This window comes from Seriola dumerili, unplaced genomic scaffold (genome assembly GCF_002260705.1).
Source record: "Seriola dumerili isolate Sdu_G_001 unplaced genomic scaffold, Sdu_1.0 BDQW01000449.1, whole genome shotgun sequence".
Lineage (NCBI taxonomy): Eukaryota > Metazoa > Chordata > Actinopteri > Carangiformes > Carangidae > Seriola > Seriola dumerili.
Genome location: NW_019174704.1, coordinates 5631419 through 5655830, shown reverse-complemented (window position 1 = coordinate 5655830; position 24412 = coordinate 5631419). Strand labels below are relative to the sequence as shown.

The following is a 24412-nucleotide window of genomic DNA, read 5'->3' as shown; positions in this document are numbered from 1 at the left end:
GTCACAGTAATGTTGACGGATTTCTGATCCAACCCAAGACAGCGCACTGTTCTTCCAATAGCAGCTTTAAGTGAAAAGGCGTGCCTGCCTGCCCCCCCACCCCCACCCCTCCACCACCACCACCACCACCACCACCACCCCTCAAAGTACTCGATGTATAGTTAAAAAATGGGAGGGCACACTTGAACCGAGCTGCTCTATGAAGGTAGGCTGCAGCGTGTGTTTATTGATGAGATGAAAAGAAGATGGAAGTGAGAAATGAAACAAAGTAAAGGAACATATTAAAAAAAACTATACGCGCTTCGTCGGGGGAAAACAAGGGGAGCCGTGGAAACGCTGTCGCCACTTTTTGAACGTGCTTCGAAGTGCAGGTAAGAAATTGAGAAAAGTAGGAAAAGGGATGGGTCTTCACAATATCTATAATGCTATTATTAAAGGGGCGAAATAAGAGGAATTTCCTATGTAGGAGATTAAAACGTGCTCGCTGACTTCAGGCTGAATTGCATGAAATACCACTGACTTCCATGTAGTTGTGGCTGGCTTTACCAACCAAATACGAAGCTCTACATAATCGGAAACTTTATTCTTCAGAGGATCTCAGACATTCAGTAAATGTGACGCCGGTGTACGAAATGAAATGAAACGCTCATGTTAGAGGGGCTCACTTTTGGCTGCCAGGGGTTTTGTTGTCCATTTATATTCGACTACAAAAACGCGCTGCCCTGGCATGACGCAAGTTTCCCATCTGCCATTATTCTCAACATGCCCCTTTACCTTTAGCCCTTTACTTTCGGATTTGTCCGTGAGCCGGGCAGGAGACACACTTGAGAACAATACTCTGGTCCAACTGTGTTCCCGGGTCTGTTTCTCTGAATCAGTGAAAGCCTCAGCGATGCTTGCAGGCTGCTTGCTCACATTTTACACACTATGAAGCCCGGAACAACTGTGGCAGCCGACGTGCGCATTTGGCTTTTAGGTCAGTTATTTGAATCAGAGGAAACGCGTTTCCTTATCACAATTAACCGCTATAACCCACTCTCTCTAGCTATTTCAATACATTTCGCTTTGTTGAACTTGCCGGAAAGATGGTCCCGATGTCTGAAATATATCATTATAGCAGCGGCTCATACAGCCGCTTATACTCAGACAGATGTCTAGCCTACATTTTTTTTTTATGAATTAATATCAATACGGCATGGCATTTCTGAGATGGGGTTACATTAAGATATGTTCGGCAGGCGGAGGAATTGCTGGCTAATATTGTGTCTGAAGGTAAAACAATACTGCAGGTTCAGTTTCTGAGATAAATCAGAACTAGATCCAGTGGGACTCTGGTCTGGATTTTGGTGCCATGTTTCCCCCCCGAAAATGAAGGATCACTTTAACTGTCGCAAATCCGCTTTTTATTCATAGCCTACAGTATGTGAAAATGTTTACGACGTGAGGATGTTTTTGGCAAAGGGTGGCCTAGATATGAGGCCATGTTCTGGTGTGATTAAAGTTGCATTAGACGCTTCCTGCGTGCCTTTTAAGATATTTTGTTGCAAAATATTCATGGGCAACTCGTGATTCCTTTGCTGTTGCTTATTAGATCGCATTATAGAGGTACTTCACTTACTGAATAAAGTTAAGACATGCGTGCATGCTCATTGTTGGCGCAGTAAAAAAATAAATAGAGCAATGACTCCCAAAAAAATCACTGAAAGGGCCATGGGGAGTTGAGCCGGAGCAACATGTCAGTCTTATTCTTTAGGGCTCTGTCTATCCGTGCGCGCGCGTGCGCGCGTGTGTGTGTGTAAGAGAGAGAGAGAGAGACTTAGAAAGGGGCAGAGACAGAGCGTGCGTGCATGTGTGTGTGTGTGTGTGTGTGTGTGTGGTGTGGTGTGTGTGTGTGTGTGTGTGTGTGTGTGTGTGTGTGTGTGGCAAACAGATGTCCCAAAGCGCTTGGCTTTGTCAGATAAAGAGAGTAATGCAGCATGTTCTTGTGTCTATTATAAGCGCCACTGATAGTTTCTACAATGACCACAACACGTTCTGTGTCTGATTGATAGGAACAGGCTCGCTTATAACCCAGAAGTTGTGCGCAGGTATAAAGCTTTGCGTCAACACGTTAGTCATGCCAGAGGTTGGTCCTGGTGTGGTGAGTGGAGCTGTTTCCGTGAGAAGACGCAAGTAGCCACAACCAAGAAAGCCGGTCCCGGGTTTGACAGAGGGGAGGCTGCATGAGCGCTGCGTCCAGCTCCTTCCAGCGCAGACACGGTCTGTGGATATGCACCTGTGTGTGTGTGTGTGTGTGTGTGTGTGTGTGTGTGTGTGTGTGTGTGTGTTTGTGCTTCTGTGTGTGTGCAGGTTTTTTACCACATGATTGTGCGTTCATCCCTTTTCACTTTTGTTACGATCACTTCCTCTCCCCGCTTTCATTCAGAATATGTTTCCACAACGTAAATGGGTTGCAGTGCTATAGGCTTGGTTATGTAATTGATGGCTGCACTGGATCATTTGTTTTCTGAATGGACACACTTGGAGAACACAGAGCTGAGCGTGCAGCCCTGTGTAGCAGAAATGCAACATTTCACTTTGATGTAAGATTTCAGCAGGACATAATTATAAAGCTGTCCTGTGAATTGCAGCATGTTGATTGACAGGCATACATGTGGGTGAGTAAAGTAAAAATTAAATTGTCACAGAGTGTGAACTGGATTGAATTCGCTTCCTCTGAAAAGAAACTCTACACTAACTTAACACCTGTATTTTTGGACATATTGTTTGATGAATTGGAGGGTACTTGTCTTGTGTGTAAGTGAGCTGTTACCAGGCTTGATGTCAAAATCTCAATTTTTTTTTCAGCACAGAGGTGTACAGTAGCTGCTGAAAGAGCAACAGCCATTATGTGCCTTGGGAGTGTTTGTAGTCCAGAGTATCAGGTGCCCAGTTTCATCTCAGTTAAGTCACTAATGAGTATTTATATGTATATATTCCACATGTACATTAATATTCACAGTGTTTGAGCCATCGCCATTTGCCCGCTTTCTGTGTCACGGCTAAAACCCACCCATGACTAATGAATATTTAAGAGCATGTCTGCAGACCAAGGAAACTCATTATTATATGAAGGAGACTCAGCAGATAAAGTGTAGACCCACTCACATGGACGCAAAGGGAGAGAGGTGTTTAGTTAATCCACACCCAACAATCAATCCCAATTTTTTTTGGCTTCACCATCTTTCACTCGTCCTCTGTAGCTTGTCACCTTCTCTTCTCATTCAGTAATTTATCATTGACCAACAAACTGACATAATGTGTCCATAGTGTTCAGTTTTTGAACTGATTTAATCACTCTGTTACACACGTCTTCCTCCTGATCATTTGGGTTTTCTTGAGTGAAAATGTGTAAGGATACCATGCTGCACTAATGCAATGATTGCTTCTTTGGAAGAGACATAGAACAAAAAAAAAAACAAAAAAGAAAAAAAAAAAAACAATCGTCTTGTACACTTCATGCACACAGATGGCAGGTCAGTATTCCAAATAATTTTAAGCGCAGTAAAAGCACTGTTGCCCAAATACACAAGATAGAGACCTCTCTCTGAAGCCTCCGCAATGCCACATTTCTGGTTGTTGTTATTCCCACATCATCCAGCCATCTTCACCAGGCTGTTACCAGGAAATCCTGGTAACAGCCCGGTGAGGATGGCCTGGTTGTAAACGCATGTTCACGATGTTGTTGCAATACAACTCTCCTAAAAAAGATTCTAAGGCTTAATGGTTTATTGGACAGTATAGTGGAAAGGACAAGAGAGAACATGTGATAATGATCATGAGTAGAATTCACCTCAGTCTACTGAATCATGCAGTGTTGTTTATTTTTTCTATGCATATAGTTAAATAAAATTGAATTTTATCATAACATATATTTTAAAGTTAGCAAGTGTAAATTTGGTTGCAAATTTAAGCATGCGCTGGCAATATAAAGATAAAATATAAATACACGCAGAACTAGTGAACCTTTACTGATTAGGTAAAATTAATGTTGTTTTTTTATTATTCCAAGTCGCGTATTTTACCATAGTATGTCAAGAGACTTTTAATAATATGCATTTGAGTCCATCCTGGCACTTTGTCTACCACAGTTGAACATATTTGGCAGCCATTTTGGGAATGCAGTAGAGATCCATCGATATAACGAGCCACTTTGTGGATTGCATCCAGAATGTCACAGTGCTTGTTAACTGCTTGGCCTTTTTGTCACAGACCGTGTTTATCCTTTCTGCCTTTTTTGTTGCTGTACGATACTCATTAGAAGAATATTCCCTCATAGAGCAAAACTAATCTTTGATGTGATTACCAACTGAGACTGCGTTCAGGTGCACATCTTGAAGTTAATGTTAAGTCTTATATTTAACTACAGAATAGCCTTTAAGCTTTTAATAGACTTTAATCTTAAAGGTTTGGTTTTGTTTAAGAAGAACACATAAAGTTTCTCACCTGATGTTTATTGCAAAGACTGCTGTTTTATAGCAATTGCAGTTTTAAAACTGCATTTGAGTCCCCAGTTACCATGGCAACCTTAAAACGGGCTCACATACCTCCAAATCTTCAGAGAAGTCTCAAATAATTTTATATTAAACATGTAATACTTTTTTATTTTCTTCATATATCTTGATCATAGCAAAATATCATGAAATTAGTGACTACTAGCTAACTCTACCTTGGTGGGTTGCAGATTTTTTTCGAAACTAGAAACTGTTGGCAGGCTAGCTGCCTCCTGGCTAACTGGCTTGGATCCTTCTACCCACAAAGCACCTTTTTCACACATAACATGCTTCTCTTCACATTATATTATTATTTTTCTTATTCTTGAAAATACTAAAAACACAATTGTAAAACCTTTTGAGAATCTGTACGGAGTGTCTTTGTAATTAAGGAGAGAATTTCCCCTTTAGCTGTATTATGCAACACAAATGCTGTTACAATGAGTTATGGTGATTTCCTTCCAGCACAAAGGCAAGGATAGAAAATAATGTGCTTTGTTTAAGGGGAGAAAAAAATGCATCTTGTTTATTGATGAGGTAACTATTTTGCCAGGAAAAAAACATTTTGGATTAAAACTAAAGGTTTTTATTTTACAACCAGGCAGTGATATATTATGCTTTCATAATGCTTAAAGACGACTCTCATGACAGCTGTAGACTGTCTCAATTTGTCAATTCACTAAGCAGGATTTTTTTTTAAATACTTCCCCTTTTAGTAAATTGGCAGTTAGAATCTAAAACACTGGTCATGAAACTGACTTTCAAACCCAATGACTTTCAGAGCATGCAGCATGTAGAAAACTGACAAACAAAAGACTTTAAGGCATGTTTTTCCGTTTTCAAAGGACTTTTGTTTTGGAATCTCCCCTCCCTGCAAGTATCACAGGAATGCGTAATGAAAGTACACATTGAGACTGAATAAGTATTTGAGAATGTGCCATGCTGTTGTCAGGAAGCTTTTGTTTGGTTATAAAACTTTATAAAGTCTCATGAAGCAGAGTTAGTTTCCAGATAGCTTGATGGTAAATACAACAGTGTTTTAGGATCAACTGATAAATAGTTCAAGTATATATATATATATATATATATATATAAAAGGAAAACATCAAACAGTTGAACATGCACTTGCCTCAGGATGAGCCTGTTTGTGCCTTCTCTTAATGTCTACACTTCGTGTCGTCACTATTATAAAATTTCAGAGTCATTTAAAGGAAAATCTATTATTTTCAATAGTCAGGTATTTATTTCAGAGATCCATTTAAATCTGTAGTTGTTTGATACATATACAGTACATACAGTGCAACACACAGTCCAGTTGTGGGTGTGACCATGTGTTTCCATTAGCTTTGCTAAAATTGCTAACAGACTCTTGATTCATGCTTCTTTATATTTGCAGGGCTGGTTTTTAAAGTTTTTCATTCAAAGTCAGTCGTTTGTGCTGTAAGACACAAATATTGACCAGAAGTGGTTTTACAACAAGTACAAACGTTTTTAGATTTTTGCAAGTAAGAGTCTTAATTAAAACTGCAGCTTGTTACAATAACATATGTTTGTTTCTTAGGCAAACTTTCTCCTTTTTGCAGTACAGGAACAAGCATTTAAACCTAATTTGTATTCTCTGTCTTCAAGCACACACACAGGCCCAGGCATTCAACTGATGTGAAAAATGTATCCTGGATTCTAATAGCGAAGTTGTATGTTTGCCAAGGTGCATGTGTGTCCTCAGTTCACCCTGCTACCCATATGGTTTTCTACAAGTCATGGTGAGCTCACTGCCTAGTTGAAAGAAGAAAGTATCTAAAGAGAGTTTAAGAAAATAAAAAACATAAATAAATAACAGAGTAAAAGAGTAACTTTTAAAATGATTTTGACAGAGAATAAGTGCTGTGAACTCTCTACTTTTATCTTGGATTCAGGAAGACTTTTTCAGCCAGTAAACAGCACTCACGGCAGCCAAAATGTTAAGATCATGCACAGGCTCACTCAAGGTACATCAGTATGCACTGTGAAATGGGTATACAATAGTGTTTGCGTTTTAGTCTTATCACAAAATGAAGATTGTTGTAACCTTAAAGTATACTGCATTTTTTTCTTTTTTTATTGAGTAAGTGATTCATTTTTGAAATACAACAGCAAGAATTTAAAAAAAAAACTTTTGAAAAAATTCTTTTACAAAGAATTTTCTTGACAATGAAAAAAATATCTGCTCTCTTTATCTCACTCTTTACATTGTTATTTGCGCTGAGACTGACCTTGGTAGAGATAGAATTCAAAATAGGTTCCTTTAGGAAGCTGGAAAACAATTATTAATTATAAAAGCTTGTTGCTCTAACATGTAAGAAACAAATGTTTTAGAAGAGTGTTACGGTTGGTGTTCAACTGTTCGACTGACAACTATCTGTAACCTGTTCAACAACATAAAAAGGGAAAAACATTTTCAGTTTTATCATAGTTGCTGAACTTGTTTCACAATAGGTTTGACAAAAGTGATACAAAAAAAAATACAATGTGATCATTCTGTTAGCACTAGTTGATATTGCCTGCATTGCATTTTAAACATATGCAGCACATGTGTCAGGCTCCATTAGATGTTTTGGTGGTTAGTACACCAATGTAATAGCTGTCAGTTGTGGCAACGGTGGCTCAGTGTTTTTCACTTTATTGAGAACTAGAAGAATAAAAGACCTTGTGGCAGCTGCTATGTAAACTAACAACAAGCTTCTTTTTCCTTTATAACTTCTGAGACTATGTTAACTGATATGAAACCAACTGTCTTTCTTGGCCTTTGACTATAGTAGGCTCTACTGCTGGGTAGTGTCTCAGCATTCAGTCATTCATTAATGTTTTCGTACTTACTCCTCTTCAGGGTCAGTCCAGCGTATCCCAACATGCATTTATAGGAAGGCAGGGCAACACCCTGGGTAGGTCACTAGGCTAACACATGCATGCACAAACAGAGAAACACACTTACAGGAGCTAAAAATTAAAGGTATACTGCTACATTTTCTTCACATTAAACCCTCTAATGCACAAAGATGAAAACGAAATCTAGATCAAAATAAAGTGTTAACCTTCCTGCACCCCTTGGTCTAACCAGGACAGCACAAATGACTTAGAAGTAACACATTTATGATAAGACCTGCCGAAAATACTCACGGCCATGTGGCATGATTTTTATAGTAATGTTACCAGAAACAGCTGATGAGCTTAGGTTACACTCTAGGGCTTATGAGCTATAGATTGTTACCATCAGAGATAATAATTCTGCTACATTCAAACAGACCACACTGACCAACAATTCATGTGCATTAGCTAGGCCAAAAGGCCACATGATTATCATAAACGGAGTGGATGGGTGGCCGTGTTATCTCTCCGCTGTATGCTGTGAGGTGACTCTGTAGTGACTCTGCTTTTTGTACAGAGAGCCTAAACTACACCAACATTTACCAATCAGAATAACAAGTGTAGTGATGGTGAAAAGTCAAATAGCTTGTATTGCTTGTAGTGATGCATTGCATAGCAACAAACGTTAGCCAGGTAAGGGGATGAAAACACATTACAAACCAATTGGGCTCTGCTTTTATTACACACAGCTTTTTCTTTGCACAGCCATACTAGTTTTTCTTAGTAGAAACAGTAAAATAGCAAATGTAAAAGTAATAAATTGTTCTGATTGTCCAGTTGAAAAACATCCATCTCACCACCACATTAATGTATTTTTTATCAATTTTTACTGCTTAAAATATCTTTGACCTTGTAGGAGAGATACAATGGGTAATGAAAAGACCAGAAATGAATCCCTCCCTACATTTTGTTAGGTTAACAGCTAATCTACCAATAAGTAAAAAAAAAAAATCCCTACAGAAAATATTTAGCAGTAGCTTCGGTGACAAATACACAGCCCAAGAGACATCACTTAAAAAGAATGTTATGTCTTTGCAACAGATAAAGGTATTATATGTGATCAGTGATAATACATGGTTGTGTTTACTCAATTTATAGAATGCTACACAACTACCAACTTATACACTCAGCATAGTTTTTCCTTGCAGGCATTCCTGAGCTTGGTGGGTAATAAAAAGAGGTCGTGCTTATGAGAAAACCTGCCTGCAAAACTAATTCACAACAGAACTTTCACAACGAAGCACAAAGCACAGCCTGAAATCAAAAAAAAAAAAGAGGCATTTACAGAATGTCATTTTGAAATTATTGGTTAAAATTTTGACACACCACTCTACAGTTTCTGATGCAAGTATTACACGTGCATAATGAACACCAATGAATTCACTATTGATATTTACTGTGTGGCTCATATGAAGGTCATATGGTACATACATTTCTGTAACTACCTGTGTTCATTTCTTTTCATCAGTTTTCTGGACCAGAATTGGGGAAGTAGAAAATGTATAGTTTTCCATAAAGATTTACTAAGTAACAGTGTGTGTGTTACAATATTCTTCGGATGTAGTTAGTAGTAGTTATACTTTCTATAGATTGCAGACCTCATTGCGCTTATTGAAATCCTGTTTTCATTGGACTTATCTGCACATTCATTGCGCAGCACTGTGTACTAGAAACATTTCAGTCAGCTCAAATTTCTTGATAATATCTCACCGTTAACACACTGCTAAACTGGGGGAAATCTTCCATTTATTGTGAAATTCTGTAGCTGCCTTGCTTAACAAGTTTGTTTTGCAACACAGTATTGTATGGATAAGGTTTCTTATGTGGTTAGATTGCACCCCCCCCCCACTGGATTAACAGTAAACCTTACCTTTGTGCTAATTTCAGACGTTTTGAGTATAGTACTGTGGTATGTTATATCTAACATTATATTTAACCCATGTTGCTCAGATACTATGCAGAGGTGCCAGCACATGGTGAAAGTGCATATAGGGCACTCATGTGGTGGACTGTGTTTCAGCGTGTCAGCATTACACTTTTAGATGGGTCATATGTCAAATGAGTTGATGAGACATATATAATCTGTATTTACTACACAACAGCTAGCCAAACTATAAATACACTAAAAGTGCTAACATCCATAAGGTTCAAAATAAGCACAGAATTTATTTATTAAATCATCTGGATTTAATATCTTTTTCACATAGTAAGAACAATCTGTAGCTGGAGACACGTTGAAGATTACTTGATTAGTTTACCTTAATAATGACTCAGTTTTAACTCAGCCCAATGGCATGTGTATTGTTGTAGCCATAGCTGCTGGCTGAAGAAATATGTTGCATCATAACACCTTTTTGCAATGTCCTTCACCATTTCCCTCGCTTCTATATTGTTAACATACAGCATGTTAGCAGTTTTGCATCTTGTCATTTTAGTAGACTGGCAAATCCTTTTAAAAGGCAAGTATTGAGCCTTCCAGGTTCTGGGAGAGGCTAAAGTGCTCACCCTTGAAGCACAGACTAGCTAACAAAAAAGTGCAAAGTTGTGCTGAACTCCTTCAAGCGCCCTCATCCATTTGTGAAAGTTCAGCTCTGTGCTGGACCACCTCGACACTGGCTCATGCACCCTCATGCAGCTGCTGGTGAAGCACATGGTACAGAACTTATGAGGCTGCTCACAGTCACATTCACAAATGGTTGAAATGAAGCAAATACAATGGATACATCAAATTGTCCTTAATTGACATACATGACATGTTAAGGAAAAACAAAATCTCACAATTGAATTTTATTTGATTCCTATTATCATCACCTAACATATAATATTAGTGTATATTAGAGTGAATATCATAACCTTGTGTGTAGTTCACTTATTTAAGACACTGACCACATATGCATGCATGTATGTGAGAGCACCTTTACTACAACACTATTAGTGTTGTGTATGAAAGTCAGCTTTGCATAAGGCTTGTGTGAGCACATTTTTTCTGTTTCCTCTAAATACTACATGTGTGAGAGTGTGGCTGTATTTAGTCTGGTCTCTCTAGTAAACATTGTGTACACTAAACATATTTAGAGGCTTTGCTGTTCTCTACAGCAAGAAGAACTGTATGCGCGTTAGTGGAGGTCCCACACTATCTTCTCATTATTCAGAACAAAGCATCTTTGTTCTGGTTTATCTCTCAAGAACAGAAAGTCAGGAGACACTTGGTTTTCTCTCAGAGATATGAAGGTGCTTCAGTCCCTCTATACTACACAGGCCACTTGTTGAAATCTTGTTTATTTATATACCATCCAGGCACAGAGACAAACAAACAGAGACACACAAGGTGTAGGTTTGGCATTTCTTGCCAAATAGAATTAATTAAGCACTCTTTATCATGATACACTGGTGATAGACAGACAAGTCCTATACGAGCATCTGTGTAGGTTGATGAAGATCTCTTAATAGCCTCTGAGGTCCTTTTTTTGAGAGAGGCAAAATGTCCTCAACGTGTGTAGTAGCTGTAGAGAGCCAGTTGCTGTGGACACTTGTGCCTAAATGATAACTCTTGAATTTAGCATTATCTGCTTCGGGGGTTAGAGGTGTTTTGGAGACTATCATATGAGTAGTCAGATGGTTCTTTTTGGTCAAATGCTCATTAACAAAAGCACAGCTATTTACCAATTCTGAGATATTCTTGAAAGCGTACTTACCATCACCAAAATGTGATACTGTCTTTATAATTTTAATGCTCATAAGCCAACAGTGGCTGTCTGTTTTTTTTTCCTTCTATGCTCTTTTAGGAAATACAGTATGCAGCATTTACTATAGGACTGATTCATGGATGTGGACTTTGCTCCAAAAAAATAATATTAGATGTACATTATCCTAAAATCTGTAAGTGGGCAATGGCTCCTCAATGTGTATGACGAATCGAACAAGCTGCCCTGTCAAAAAATACTTAAACTGTCCTATACTTGTGTAATGGTATTATAGTGTTTAGTGTTTATTGTTATTTGTTTGCTTGAGGAATTTATTTGAAAGCTGCACATTCTGTCACATTCGAATGGCTTTCTGTGAAACTCAATTTCTTAACACATTAATCCGCTGTGCTATTTGAGAAATTTTAGTAGCAGTGGAGCTAGACATGAACAATTAGCTCAAAATTAGAGGACGAAAGAGTTAACAGCTCCAGTTAGAGCATGATGCATAGAAATGCATGAACATAATACAGTTATTGAAGCAATCTCAGTTGAGCAGTGGTCATAACATTGCGCTGGTACTCTGTAATTACTTTGCAAAGCTTTGACCAGCATTCACAACAATGAAACAATAGCATTGCTGTGAATTAATGAAATGCTGTTTTATAGTGTTTGCATATTTTTTTTAAACTGTCCCTGGTGGTAAGCTTGAAATCGAAACTGCAGCTGTGAGGGAAAAAACACTGATTCTACATCTGTGTTGTAGACGAAGGGCCGTATCAAAGTTCAGGTAGACATTTCATGTGGTAATTGTTTGGATAACACTTGGCTAAAATGTAATTCAAACACATTACAAGTATCATCAGACATTTAGATACATCTCAGAAGTATTTCATTGGTTATGTGATGTTGCACCATACAATTTCAGTCAAGGGAGAAAATGAAGTCAAAAAAGAAAAAAAAAGAAAGTGTGAAAATCTTGGCTCAACTTGTCATCAGCCTACGTGTGCTTGTTGATGATTTTCACTGACTGCTATAAAGGCAAATCAATTAAATCTTGAGACTGTGAGGTGTTTAATGCTGCTTCTCCTGAAGTGTATTTGATTTAGGTGCATTATTTTCCTTATGGGTAAATTGCTTCACAACATTATAGGCTAACACTTGAATGTAATAAGAGACACAGCAATCTAAATAACTCAGATTTAATCAGGTAACGCAACATTGTTGGCCAGAGATGAATATTCAGTTACCTAAAAGAATATTTTTTAATTGTGCAGATCAAAGGGAAGCAAGACACCGCAGCATTAGCTGAGGTGTAATTTATTTATGTATGTATTTCAGAAAAGTTTGATTGATTACAGTGAGTTGTAACTGTACATTGTTTTGTCAGAGGAGTGAAATGAACGTACTGAGTCTTTATCGAACACACCTTCAATTATCACTCGTCAGATCAACACTTCATCTTTTGATTATTGCTTAAAATTCCCCAGTGTGCCTGCTACACATTTACAGTGTGCACTAAATTACATTACATTAGATCACATATCCTAACCATACTATTAAAGCATGATTTCTGGTAGTTTATATGCTAATGCACTTGGGATAAATGGATGATTGAAATTAATAATTACAATGTTGGACAGTGATCGTTAAGCAGTAGAGGTTTCAAACAAACTCAAACACAAATTACTATTAATTAGGTATAACACAAAACACTCTTGATAAGTGCAAATCTGCACCAGATTCATCAAGAAGCTGTATGCACATGCATGGACATGAGCTCTTCACAATGCCCCGTGGCCCTTTTGTCTCCAGATTTAAATGTACCAAGGGCCTTGAATATATGCTTGTAGTGTGTTGTAAGCAGTATTTGCATATTCAAGATGTATATTATTCACATGGCTGATACTGCTCCTTTCATAAGCATGCCTCTTATGTCTGTTCTCAACCCCATCCCCCATCCTCACCATTTCACCCCCCACCCCCACCCCCCCCCTTTGATTAACTAATGTCCAATTCGATGCAGCGTATTTCATGAGCTCGTCACCTTATACAGGCAGCTGATTAACCTGGAGTCTGGCTGGTGAAGTTGCAACCATCGTCTCTCTGTCTTAAATTTTTATATTTTTTTTGTGCCGCCCCCCCCCCTCCCCTCCCCGATCCCCGCTCCTCCCTCCCCTTCCTCGCCTCTACCTCAGCACACCTCCCACCCGCTCCTCAGTCTTTGTTGTGGCGGCAGCAGCAGAGCATGCATTGCATTGGCGGTCTGAAGCATTGTGTCTGATTTCCAGCAGACAAACTGACCTCTGGGGATTTATTGACAGCAAACTCCACAGAGGCAGACACAGAGCTGGGAGCATGGAGGCAGCCAGAGAGGGGCGGAGGGTGTTGGGGAAGGTTCATAGGGAGGGAGGAAGAGGAGGGGGCACAGACGGAGAGACAGACAGATGGAAGGAAAGACGGCGAGTGAGTTTCAGCGTGATGAAACAGGAAACAGGTAGAGACACACTGAGAAACAGATCAATATGAGGGAGGAGGTACACGCCCCAAATTTAGTGCAATTTAAAAATTTGTTTTTTTTTTCGTGGAGCGTTAGGAAGTGAAAGAAAATGGCCGCCTCCTACAAGGATCTAATTAATTTTGAAGGATCATCAGCCCCTTTAGTCCAAGGCAGGGTACAGGAGGGAGGGAGGGAGGGAGACAGACCCCTGGGCTGATTAGAATTCACTGCAGGTAGGCGCTGGCTGCTGCTCACCCACTGTGTCACGGCTAAAATGGAATCACTGTTGTGAGTGGCAGTCTGGGCAACTGAAGCCTGCTTCCCTTGGCCTGCTCCTTTGTTGCTAGCATTCACCTCACTTTACCCCTTAGGCAGGTGGATTTACATGTCTGGATGGGCAAGGGAAGCCAGAGAGGGAACATATATGTTTGCATTCAAAAAGTAGCATCCGAATACAGTTACCACTCAAACTAACACTGCAAGCAAAGGAACAGGGTCAAATATTTGTCACTGTAATGTCTTCAGGCATTTTGGCACGTGTGTGTGTGTGTGTGTGTGGTTTTCACTTTGACTAAGTCAATTGTGAAATATTGCAGTGACAGTGGTGAGGTTAAGGCAAGGGTTACACCTACAGTAGGTTTACAGTTTGAGTTAGATCTAGTTTTTAAGTGAGGTATTAGAACAAGGCACATTTTTGGGGCTCAGGCTGATATTGAGGGCTTGAATAAAAGTGTTAATGGTTTATTTTGGGCAATTGTAGGTTAGTGTTGGAGTTTTAGAGAAAATGGTTTCATTTTAGATTTAGGGGTTAAGGATTTCAGTATAAATACAATATCTGTCCTGAACAAGATGGAAGAACAAACCTGTGTGTGTGTGTGTGTGTGTGTGTGTGTGTGTGTGTGTGTGTGTGTGTGTGCGCGCGCGCGTGTGTGTGTGTGTTTTGTAAGAATGATCTGTCTCAGCATCGAGTGATCAACCACTGCTGCTAAACACGCTATTACTTGTCTATACATAATAATTGAATTTGTTAGTTGATGAACATTTCAAGAAAAGAAGCAAACATCTGACTGTCCGCAGCACTTCTCACACTGAAGCCTACGGACACAATGCAGTCTGTGGACATAGCTATCTCAGTTTATTACTTTTACACTTTAACTCTGGCTTTCCCTTAGTTATTCTGCTTTTCTGTACTAAACTATGAAAAAATCATGATCTTATATGACTATTTTCTAGGCTTATTTATGGACAAATTTTGTATCTGTTACCTTGGCAAAGCAAATTCTTGTTCCGTCCTCTATCAGCATCTGTGAAAAAAAGGAAAAGTGCAGAGGTCACTTGCTTAAAATCAAATATTTTTCATCCATATTTTTACCTCAGTATTTCAAAGTGACAGGCATGTTCCTTGAAAGTACTTGAGATTTATGAAAGAATAATATGTGTCAACAAAAACGTGCAAGTCTGGTCAAATCTTACCCCCGTTCTGTTCATTCAGAAACACACTGTAGTTACTGGCATTTCACAGAGCACTTGATGTTCGTGTTGTAGGCAGCGTGACAGCTACTAAACGTTTTTTCACCCCTTTTCCAAAAAAAATATTGAAGAGTCACGATTGTAATTATGATCTAAACTCCTGTTAATGATTAATATTCACACCCCAACATTCACAACATTTTCCTTATAGTTTTGAAGCTTTATTGGTTGAAATATTTGAAAGCACTATGACCAGTGTGGGACTAATATGTGAGAAATTGTTTGAAAAGGGCATTTTGTATTGGTTCAGTTCATTTTTTTTCAGTCTGCCTGACCTTAAATGATCCCATGAGTATCTGACTTTAATGTGGTCAGTTTTACATAATTGTGTTCCCAGTTTTGAGGTCAGACTTTTGCATTCTAATATGTGTGTACAGTATAAGAGCAATTGTGTGAGGCTTTTTTTTTTTATCATCAGCTCATCACATGCTTAATGTCATTGAATGCCTTTCTTGTGTTTTTAAATGAATGCCTTGTGTGTTTAATATTTCTTTTCTATTTTTGCAACTACTCATGTCCGCTCTATGTCTGTATTGGACATTGTCTTGTTTAATTTGTGGATTTGAAAATGAAAACAAACACACATACGTCCCCGCACACACACACACACACACACACACACACACACACACACACACACACACACACACACACACACACACACACACACACACACACACACACACACATACAAACACTTCATGGTGAGTGTGCGTGAGACCTTTTCTGAAATATTTAATCTGTGCAAATTTATGAGGATTCGAGTTCGTTTTTCTTTGGAAGGGTGTGGTTTTGTTGCCCAGCGGCTCAGATAACTGCTGAGAGAAAAAGTGGCTCCAACACCAATGTTATTTTCAACCTTGATTTGTAATTGGTGGCCATGTGCACACAGGAACGTCCATTCGTCTCGCTTTGGAAACTCTTCACACATCTGTTGCAGCACGCCGGTGGCAGATATTCATGTTACTGTGGCTCCTGGTTCATTAAGGGAGTGGCAATATCGACGAGGCAGTATGTGGCATTAAGATTTGTCTTTGTCTTTTCTCTCCCCCTCCAAACACTGGCAGAGCAACACATGATTTGGACAGAGAGGACTGACAGCCTTGCCTAGCACCCGGCCTCTGATCAGCCATCTCCACCAGCAAACTGAAGCTTGACCCGCACTTCATCACCAGCCACACAAGCATCTTCGTAACAAAACGTCATCTGACTGTGAGTACTGGACCGTTTCAGCTTTTTTTCCCCCTTCATGTTTCAGTTAGAAATAACTTAGCTTGAAATGAGCATTAATACTTTGTGCTAACACTGTCACTCTTCTTCTGTGAGACATTTTCGCATTTTCTACTTCATTTGGATAAACAAATCTACTACTGTCAAATATGGTTTTATTATTAGTAACACTGTTAAATTCATTTCTATTGAATGTATAAGTGCATTAAAAATTATAAAGCATTTTTCCAACTGTTCAAGTTTTTTTTCCTGTTTATACAGTTGTTCAATTCTGTGTTGATTCTGACATTTCATCACCAATATATTTTCATAAATGCATTCATTATTCATTGAGTGACATAGTGTAAATTAATTATATATATCTACTTATATATCTGTATATATTGTACAGTTTCCAAGATAAAAATTAAGACAGTTTCCTTGATATAAAACAAAAGTGCTATGTTTAATAATCACTCACATAAGGTCGAATGCTTTACTTAAATTATTCTCAAGCATGTTTGTATGCAAAAGCAATTATGAAAACCCACAATTTGCATAATTCCTATGTTAACTACCTATCTAATTTGGATTAAGATTCTCATTTCTTTTGACATCTAACTGGGAAGAAAAGCATCTTAAGTTATCTTACACACTGATCAGCCGGGTCACATCTAGTGTATTCCTAGGATAGTTAGGAAGCGCCATCACAGTGAACACATGGCTAACAAAAGAGGCCTGTTGTCCTCTGAGCCCAGTGCACCACCTAATGGTGGTTGGAGGAATTTCAGACATGAACACAGAGAAACTTGTAGTAATTAAATGGGAACCATCTTAATTGTCTTTCACCGTGGCATTGTGGATTTTTTTAAACTACGAATGAAGAGAGAAATTTAGCTCAGATGTTGACGTTATTTGATTCTTATCTTAGTATTATGAGACTTAGAATTACCACATCTGTATTATCATTTCAGGAATCCCCCAGTGAACACTCATATGTTCTGTTCATAATAAGAACCATAGTATTTATCATGTATTTAAATTAACTGTAGTAATTGTGATTGTGTATTCTAGCATTTAGCCTGTAAAAATGTTTTTTTTTCCTTCTTCTCTTTTGTGATTCATTTGCTCATAACTGTTATATTACATAGTGTATATTTCATTATTCAATTATAATACTGTAATCTACTAATGGAACTATATTGTTGCTTTATGTGAAAAAATACTGTTGTGTTTAAGCCAGTTGAATAATGTGGTGTCAGAGTTTTTAAGTCAGGTGTGTTGCTCGCTGCTTGCAGGTGACATCAGTTGCAAGGGGATGACCGAGCGCATTCATAACATCAATCTTCACAACTTCAGCAATTCTGTACTTGAGACCCTCAATGAGCAGCGCAACCGTGGGCACTTCTGTGACGTGACTGTTCGGATCCATGGAAGTATGCTGCGAGCTCACCGGTGCGTGCTGGCTGCTGGAAGCCCCTTCTTTCAGGACAAGCTGCTCTTGGGCTACAGCGACATTGAGATCCCTTCTGTGGTCTCAGTGCAATCCATCCAAAAGCTGATTGACTTTATGTACAGTGGGATTCTGCGGGTATCTCAATCAGAGGCCCTGCAGATCCTTACTGCTGCCAGCATCCTACAGATCAAGACCGTCATTGATGAGTGTACCCGCATCGTGTCCCAGAATGTGGGCTTGGCTGGGCCAGGGGGATTCCCTGTTATACCAGGAGATTCTGGTCAGGAAACACCCCGTGGCACTCCTGAGTCTGGCACCTCTGGGCCCAGCAGCGACGCAGAGTCAGGTTATATGCAAGCAACATCACAGCAAAGCATGGATCGTGCATACACATCACTGTACACCTACCCTGGCCTGAACGGCAACCGCGAGCGCCCCCTTTACATTAACCCTCTGTCGGCAAATTACGATTCAACTCTCAGCACTCAGAAGGACCAGCAATCTCAAGATCCGCCCTGGATAAACCGAATCCAGGAGAGATCTCAGCAGGTCGATCGCTTCATCTCCACAGCAGAGTCCACTCACTGCCGCAAGCAACCCCGACCGGTACGCATACAAACAGGAGGGATGCACATAAAGCAGGAGGCTGAAGATGAGTACAGCTGCTACGATAATTTGGGGGACTGCCAAGATGACACTGACCATACAGAGGGTGTAGAGAGTGAATCCAAGGTTGAAAGTTTTGACTCAGGGGTGAGCTCCTCCATCAGCACTGAGCCAGATGCTATGGAACAGCAGCCGTACCTGACGGGCTTTAGCCAAGACGGGAGCAGGGAAGGGCAGCAAGGTGAAGGAGCTCCAGTGCAGATAGAGGTCAATGACTCGTCCCCAGAGCAAGTGCAAGAGACAGAGGACGGGGACACATCCCACAGCACTAGTGACAGTAGCATGATGCAGCCCCTGCCAAACTCAGTCATGTCCCAGTCCCTGCCAAGTGCCCCGCACTACATGCGCCAGGCAGAATCACACACCAGCAATCTGAGGATGCCGCTCACCGTGACCAGCAATTCCCAAGTGATGGGCACTGCTGGAAGCACCTTCCTGCCCACACTCTTTCCTACACAGCCGGCTAGAGACAACAAGCCTTTCCTTTACCTTCCTGGCCAGCAGCAACCACAGTTTGTGGCAGTGCCGCCCCCTGCAATGCCATCATTCCCGAACCCCATGTCGGTACCACAAGCGCCAGCTCAGCAGCAACAGCCTGCAGGAGGAATTGGTCAGGGGGAAAAGAAGCCCTATGAATGCACTCTCTGCAGTAAAACCTTTACTGCAAAACAGAACTACGTCAAACACATGTTTGTCCATACTGGTAAGTCAAAATGTCTTATATGTAGTAAAGAATGTTTTTTTAAGACACCAAGCTCAGTTAAATGATTGTATTATCCACTGTTGATGTAGATAGTAGTATAGGCTCTGACATCACATGGATTATGTTTTGAAGGCTTAAAAAAGGTGAAAAGGTGAAACTTGAAAAGAGGTGAAAACTGGTATTCATTTTCATTAATGCTATTATTGCAGTGACAACATACTGCATACTATAGATATACCACAAAGGTTGACGTTCTAGTTTGCTCACACTGAGGAAGTGACAATATAAAATACACACATTGATGTCAACATTCTTTGAATGGTGTTTTCCTCAGCTGTGTAACCGTCTGTGTTTAATGGAATCAATGTTGAAACAAAGCTTTAACAACTTTAGATGATGAAAAATGATTTCGCTATTTGTTTGTTAAATTTATTTGGCAGTAGATCTCCAAATTTACATTTACCTTTGACTGATGCCCATCTTTATCCTTTCCCTCTAGATAGAGATAGATAGATAGATAGATAGATAGATAGATAGATAGATAGATAGATACTTAATTTATCCCCTAGGGGAACGTCATGTGTCCAGTAGCTCATTCGTAATAGAAATAATAATAGTTTATAATAGTATTAATATTATATATTATATAGTATTATATATTATATTAGTATATCTAGAACAAATTAGTGTTAAGTAATGACGATTAGTACCTAGAACATACAGTATATAGTACTTTATAGTATGTTAGCTAGGATTTTATACTGGAAAAGTACAAAAAGACTCAAAATCTACATTCTGTAGGTCACAGCTGAGCATCTTTATCATTTGACTTACAATGTCAGTAGATTGCTCGTGCAGCACATCATTAAACTGTGCACTGCTTTCATCCAGCACTGACAGCCTTATCAATCATAAACTGAAGAAATTATCATCACAGAAAGAATTAGATATCATATAATTAGATGATCTCATAAAAATTGCCTGCTCAAATAGCCATTATTATTCATTAGAAACCATTGCTTGTTCAGAACCACCTCATATATGAAGGCTATTCAAAACTAAATTTCCTGTTTTATTCACACAATTGTGTGGAGCAGTGTGATGACATATTGAGAAGGAAAGTCGCTGATTGATCAATCCCATGGACTTGATCTGAATGGATTACCTTTACTGAATCTTGTAAAGAATATTGTTTAAAAATTATAGCAGTATGATTTAACGTAGTATTTTATTTATGCCCCTTTGAGATTACCATAAATATAACCTATCTGCAACATAAATTGTTTTTATTTGAGTAAATAAAAGGTAATCAGGAGGTACTTTGGCAAATGTAATAGTCACACGGTGCCTCAGTGCAAGATGAAGGCAAAAAAAACTCCAACTCAACAGTCAGTGCAAATGAATGAAAATTCCTAAAAATATGGATTTTTGCATTATAGAGCTGGAGCAATTAATTAGTGTATTAGTCAATCAGCTGATAATTAATGAATGTCTTTTTTTTTTACTTTTGGCCTGACAGAACAAGGGGCTGTGGGAAATTATAACTTATGTAATAATTTTCCACTATTTTCTAATATTTTACAGACAAAACAAATAATTGATTAATTGAGAAAATAATTGGCATCGATAATGAAAATAATCATTAGTTGGAGCCCTATTAATTACAACACACACCTAAAATAAAGCTAAAAGACGAAGAACACACTGGTACTACTGCATGATGCACGTGTGCAGCAGAGCTGCCGTCATTGGCTGTAATCAGTCAGAGACAAGGGAGACAGCTTTATAACTGTATGAGTCACTGCCCTGAAGAAGAGTAAGACAGTAAATATACCTGTTATGTATGTGCTTGTCCCACGCTGCTGATCTGTAACTGACCCTGACCTCTGACCTTCCTCTACAGCAGGTCAGCCAAAAAAAAAACCCATAATATAACAAAACAAAACAAAAAAAACAAAGCTGAAGTGAGAGTATACATTATTGGCTTCATTAAATCAAAGCAGGTAGCTACACATTAATTCACTCAGTGCAGCAGCAAACAGCGGATACACAGGACTTCATTAACTTGCAAGATACAACTAGCTCATTTTGCAGTTATCAGTCTCTTCCTCAACTTGTTAGTTTTACATAATTATTAGTATGTTCATATTTTACTGCCCATAATGTCAGTTGAGGCAATTATGTAAAATGAGCTTACATGTTAACAAACTGACAAACACACCAAATAGATGCATAAATCATTTGCTTCCTGATCATATGGGAATTAAGACGCTTATGTGTTTTTCAGAATTTTCCCTTGTAGCTCCACCTCACTGTGTAAAGTCATCACAGTAATTTCCATAAAATATCACTGTGTTATAGTTTTGTGACAGTTTTGTAATGTGTACATGTTGCTATAACTGTATTAGAGCTACTTAAAAAGAAAGCCTTTCCCACAATGCTGTAGCATACAACACCTAGTGGAATCTGCATCATAACAAGGTTAATATAGGTTTAAATAACTCTACCCTGTGGTATGTTCCTGTCCTGAAAATGTAACACTGCTGGCTTCAGGCGTCTGATGTTGCTGCACAAGTACAAGTCGGTTGAACCTGCCACATTATTTCTGTAGTGTTAAAAGTCCAGTGACTTTGTTCAAGGAGTGTTTAGCATCAAAATTGGGCTTGATTCAATTCTCAACTGCTGACGTAGACATATCTTTTGTCTTTAATAATAATGGAGCCACATGCCTTCATCAAGGTTGATTTACACATGACAGCATGCTGACACTTGAGCCTTCTCATGTTGTTTCAGCTGCATTCACAGTGGTGCAGTTTTTCATATCAAAAATGGCCGCACCACACAGATTTTAATATTTCAGTGAAAGCCCTCATCAAGGTGTCTGTTTACATGACAAACAGATGGAGCTAAATTAGCTTTAGAAGAAGAAATGGAAATAGAGTGGGAAGGTTTGGATTCATAACAGTGATTTTTGTTTTGCAATGAATGATGCAAATATGACGCACTACCTGACCATCCAGAGAGATCTTTTAGGAGCCTGTTGAGTATACATGTGCAACATGTGCACATGTGGCAACAGAGTTACACAAGATTTCTATAATTCAGATGTTCAAAAATGATTTAACAACAATAGCAGATAAATGTTAAGAGCTTCTGTAGGCCACAGTGACATTTTTCGTCCATGTTTTCTAAACTAATACTCAAAATATGTCTCTTCTTTTTTCCCCTTAATGCTTTTGTTTTGTATGTATATCCAGGTGAGAAGCCTCATCAGTGCAGCATCTGCTGGCGCTCGTTCTCCCTGAAGGATTACTTAATCAAACACATGGTGACACACACAGGGGTGCGGGCCTACCAGTGCAGCATCTGCAACAAGCGTTTCACCCAGAAGAGCTCTCTCAATGTCCACATGCGGCTGCACCGTGGAGAGAAGTCCTATGAGTGCTACATCTGCAAGAAGAAGTTCTCTCACAAGACCCTGCTGGAGAGGCACATGGCCCTGCACAGCACAGGCAGCGCCATCACAGGGCTGTCAGGGAGCGCAGGTACCCCGGGCCCCGTCTCCATTCCCATTCCTATGGCTGTCCCTGAGCCTGGAGCTGGAGTGGTGGCCCTCGCCATGCCAGTGAGTGGAGGTGCTGGAGTAGGGGCTGGGGTTGGAACAGGAGTGGGTGTAGCTGCAGAAGCGAGCTGCCAAGAAGGGACCACCTACGTGTGCTCCGTCTGCCCTGCCAAGTTCGACCAAATGGAGCACTTCAATGACCACATGCGAATGCATGTCTCCGATGGATAAGTACAAATAGATAAACTTCTTTCAAAAAGAATGACAAATAAAATGGCACTAGATTTTCCTTTTCTTATTTTGAGGTATGAAGAGTAATGAGTATAGACACTGGCACATTAAGTTTCCCAAAAAAAAAAAAAGATTTTTTTTTCTGTTATTCTAAAAGAAAAAAAAGATGGTGGCCTTAAGGCTTAGTAGTTTGATATTGATCTACTGGATGGATCCTAACTACAGGCCTCTAAATGTATGCTTTCCTAAAATACTGATTTATGTGTTGAACACTACCGAAAGGCCTACGAAAGAAACACATACACACAAACACACCTTTAGTGTAGATATGTCTGAATGAATATACATGTGCATTTATGTTTGGGCGTTTGGTTTGTGTATTTGCATGTGTCTGTCTGTCCGTCTGTGTGTGTGTGCGTGTGTGTATGTGTGTGTGTGAGAGTCCGTGTGTGTGAGTGTGTGTCTGTGTGTGTGTGTGTGTGTGTGTGTGTGTGTGTGTGTGTGTGTGTGTGTGTGTGTACATTGCCATGAAACAAATCATGGCAGTTGTGAACCCATACTGACCAGTTTGGAAACTATAGATGTCCAAGCTTACTGTGGTATAATTTACAACAACAATAACAAAAGAATCATCTGGGGTTGGGCTACATATTCCCTCTAAGAATACTGATGGTCACAAGATTGCCTTCTTATGTAAAATAAAAAAGGAGAGTAGTTAATTTGACACTGGGTTTTATTTATTCCTATGGTATTAAGGGATTATAATGCAGCTGTTGTCAAGGTACCAATTTCAATCATTTTACTGAAATGTAATTTGCTGTCGATGGTGACAGGGACAAATATTTCTCATATGTTTTGTAATCGTTGTCCATGCATTTTGATGGTTTACTAAATTAAGGTGTGTTGATGAGACAGTATTTGAGCAAAAATATGTTTCTTTTTTTCTGAAGTTTGGAGTTTAACTCATTTGCATACACTGCCACTAATATCTTAAAAGACTGTTAAGGCTAGTAGACCTCTTCCATTTCAAAACATAAGAAAAAAAGAAAGATTCTTTTGCTGAGGGTTTTTTTTTTAGCCTTTTACATTGACAGTTATGGCAGGCTGGAATATGCGACTAAACTCTCTCCTTCGTAACTGCTGCTCCTCAACTTGCACCTGACTGTTATGGGATGTAGATTAAAAAAAGGATTTGTCACTTAAACTATTGTTGTTATTAAGTAGCCTACATGGTTTTAATTTGATAATTGAATTATAATACTGGGGGGTTTAGGCAAGTTGTTGATTGGAAAAGTGTTAAAGAGGGGGAATTTAATTTGAATCAATCTGAATTGGAAATTAATGCCTAGAACCCCTGTATAACCTGTTCATTGCTATTGCAAAGCTATTTCAGCAGGTGGAAGCTAAATGCATTACCCGTTATGTGCCAGCTCTCC

The 24412-nt window shown here is 39.2% G+C and overlaps 1 protein-coding gene across 1 annotated transcript; it reads left to right on the top strand.

The window, feature by feature from the left end:
* Positions 1-231: 231 nt before the first annotated feature.
* zbtb20 (zinc finger and BTB domain containing 20) lies at positions 232-23401 on the top strand. Its single transcript, XM_022762255.1, has 4 exons — positions 232-371; positions 16217-16361; positions 17657-19183; positions 22441-23401. Exons 3-4 carry the CDS (start codon positions 17677-17679, stop codon positions 22974-22976), a joined length of 2043 nt encoding a protein of 680 aa, XP_022617976.1. The 5' UTR covers positions 232-371; positions 16217-16361; positions 17657-17676; the 3' UTR covers positions 22977-23401.
* Positions 23402-24412: the final 1011 nt, after the last annotated feature.

What these genes read in the sequence shown, in the direction of transcription:
- zbtb20 (XM_022762255.1), top strand. Translation starts at nt 17,677, where the DNA reads ATGACCGAGCGCATTCATAACATCAATCTTCACAACTTCAGCAATTCT. An exon ending in ACACATGTTTGTCCATACTG is followed by an intron (nt 19,184 to 22,440) that starts GTAAGTCAAAAT and finishes ATGTATATCCAG; the next exon opens with GTGAGAAGCCTCATCAGTGC.